The sequence below is a fragment of the Cyprinodon variegatus genome, unplaced genomic scaffold (genome assembly GCF_000732505.1).
Source record: "Cyprinodon variegatus isolate N-32 unplaced genomic scaffold, C_variegatus-1.0 Scaffold534, whole genome shotgun sequence".
In the NCBI taxonomy this organism is placed as follows: Eukaryota; Metazoa; Chordata; class Actinopteri; order Cyprinodontiformes; family Cyprinodontidae; genus Cyprinodon; species Cyprinodon variegatus.
The window spans coordinates 572300-574209 of NW_015150987.1; the positions used below are offsets into that span (position 1 = coordinate 572300).

Sequence of the window (1910 nt, forward strand, 5' to 3'; positions counted from 1 at the left end):
CAACGGAAGGTTTCCAGATGGATATGGGGAGCTAATCCATCTGGCGGAGTCAGGTTAGACCATGCTAGCAACGGAGAACAAATGTCCCGAATTCACACAGTTTGACGTGAATTTTCCGCATTAAAGCTGCCGAACCAATGAAGAGACTGGGATCAACTCCTACCGAAGCCGCATTTTATCAGTTTAAGCTCTTACTGCTGCGAGCTAACAAGCTAACAGGAGCTAGCATTCTTCTTAGCCCCTACTCCAGGGGCCATATGTAGAGCTCCCCCTACAGGTTTGGTGGGAGACAATTCAAGAGATATCAGCGGCTTATAGCCCAGTGCAGATTATTTATGTAATTTATTTTTTTCAAAAAATGTAGTGGGTGTGGCTTAATGTACTTGGTGCGCTCTATAGTCCAGAAAATATGGTAAATGGACAGAAAGCGGACAGGTGTGCTCACCTGCAGGCTGCCTCGGGGGCAGTACTCTGTGATGACGCAGATGTTTGGCGAGTCGATGCACGCTCCGATGAACCGAGTCAGGTGTTCGTTCTGAACATCTCTCATCTGAACAAAACAACATTTCATCCAGACATGTTCCGGAACATTCTCCTAGAGCTAGAACTCGACCTAACATTTAGATCTGAGAAGGTCTCCCGCCTCGCGGTGAAGCACACGGCTCAGATTTGACTGGTTCACTCACGTGTTTGAGCTCAAACAGGACCGTTCGGTTGAGCTCGATCCGCTTCTTGTTTGAGTATTTAATGGCCACGATGTTCCCCTGGAAGGAAGAGCAGAGAGAAAACCTGCTGAGAAGGATTCAGGAAACATCTTTACATTGGAGAAAAAGAACGAAGACAGCGGAAATGTTAAGGGAAGATCTACAGAGTGGGACTAAGCTAAGAAGTCCAATCTGCTGAGGCTTCCAACAATCTGAGCAGCTCTTCTTCAGAATCCTTCTTAAAATACCAGAGGGGCTTCGAACCGGTCAGTGGAGTTCGCCTTATTGTTCCAGAGATGTCAATCTATTCTGTCTGAGGTGTGGATCTGATGCTGACCCATCCTGCCGAGTCACAGTGGGGATCCTGTGTTTGAGCTGCTAAGCATACGGCTAAATCTGGGAGCCTGAGAACCATGGACGAACCCACTGTGCCATGCAGAGGTAGAGATTCCTCTGAATGGCACGCAGGGGTACTGCAACCGTCGTCACGGACATAAAAAAAAATCCTGACTCTGCATCGGATGGTCGCAAACCCGCGAGTTTTGGTCAAGTGTGACAACATGAAGGGACATGGACGTATGATAAAGAGGCTGAGAGGATATCGAAGATGATTCCATGTTCCTCGCATCATTCATCCTCACTGCAGATGAAAACTCACCTTGTAGTATCCGGTCTTTGCAAAGATCTGGAGGTTTCCATCTCCGGTCATCAGGGAGCCGCAGTTGGAGCCTCTCTGAGGAACGACCGGAGAGTTTTATGTTAGCAGGGGAACGGAATGACAATGAACTACCTGAGCTTTTTCTGTCTGGGTTTTTAGTTCTGGTTCCTGTTTCTCTCAGAGCAGAGAGCTTTTGGTATTAAGCTGCTCTCATAGCAAGTTTGATGTAGAAAGTTGGTCAGATTGTGCAGTTACAGACCTTTAGGAAGTACCTGCCAATGCGGCAAGCTGGCCTCACAGGAAGCTGGGAGGATGTTTTTGACTCCAAACGTCTTTTGCTTGTTGTTCTAAAGAATTGTTTCTTATTGGTGTGAGTGAGTTTGCTCACCAGTGACAGTGTGATCCTGCTGCCACTCCGCAGAACCTTATCCAAGTTGCTCATATGGATGTCATCCCAGGAGATCCTCCAAAGCTGCGCCACCAGCTCCTTCTCCAGGTTAATCCTCCTGCAGTAGAAAATGGCTCATATTCATTTTAACAGACGAAAG

At 47.4% G+C, this 1910-nt stretch overlaps 1 protein-coding gene across 1 annotated transcript in view; it reads right to left on the reverse strand.

Annotated features, from left to right (window-relative positions):
• The window catches only part of LOC107095267 (atrial natriuretic peptide receptor 1-like), a gene marked incomplete at its 5' end in the record, with an annotated part of 39214 nt that overhangs the window by 11068 nt on the left and 26236 nt on the right, over positions 1-1910 (reverse strand). Inside the window, 4 exons of the mRNA XM_015391287.1 lie at positions 384-550; positions 687-764; positions 1363-1437; positions 1751-1868. Of these exons, the coding sequence (XP_015246773.1) occupies positions 384-550; positions 687-764; positions 1363-1437; positions 1751-1868 (438 nt within the window). The remainder of the gene's footprint in view (positions 1-383; positions 551-686; positions 765-1362; positions 1438-1750; positions 1869-1910) is intronic.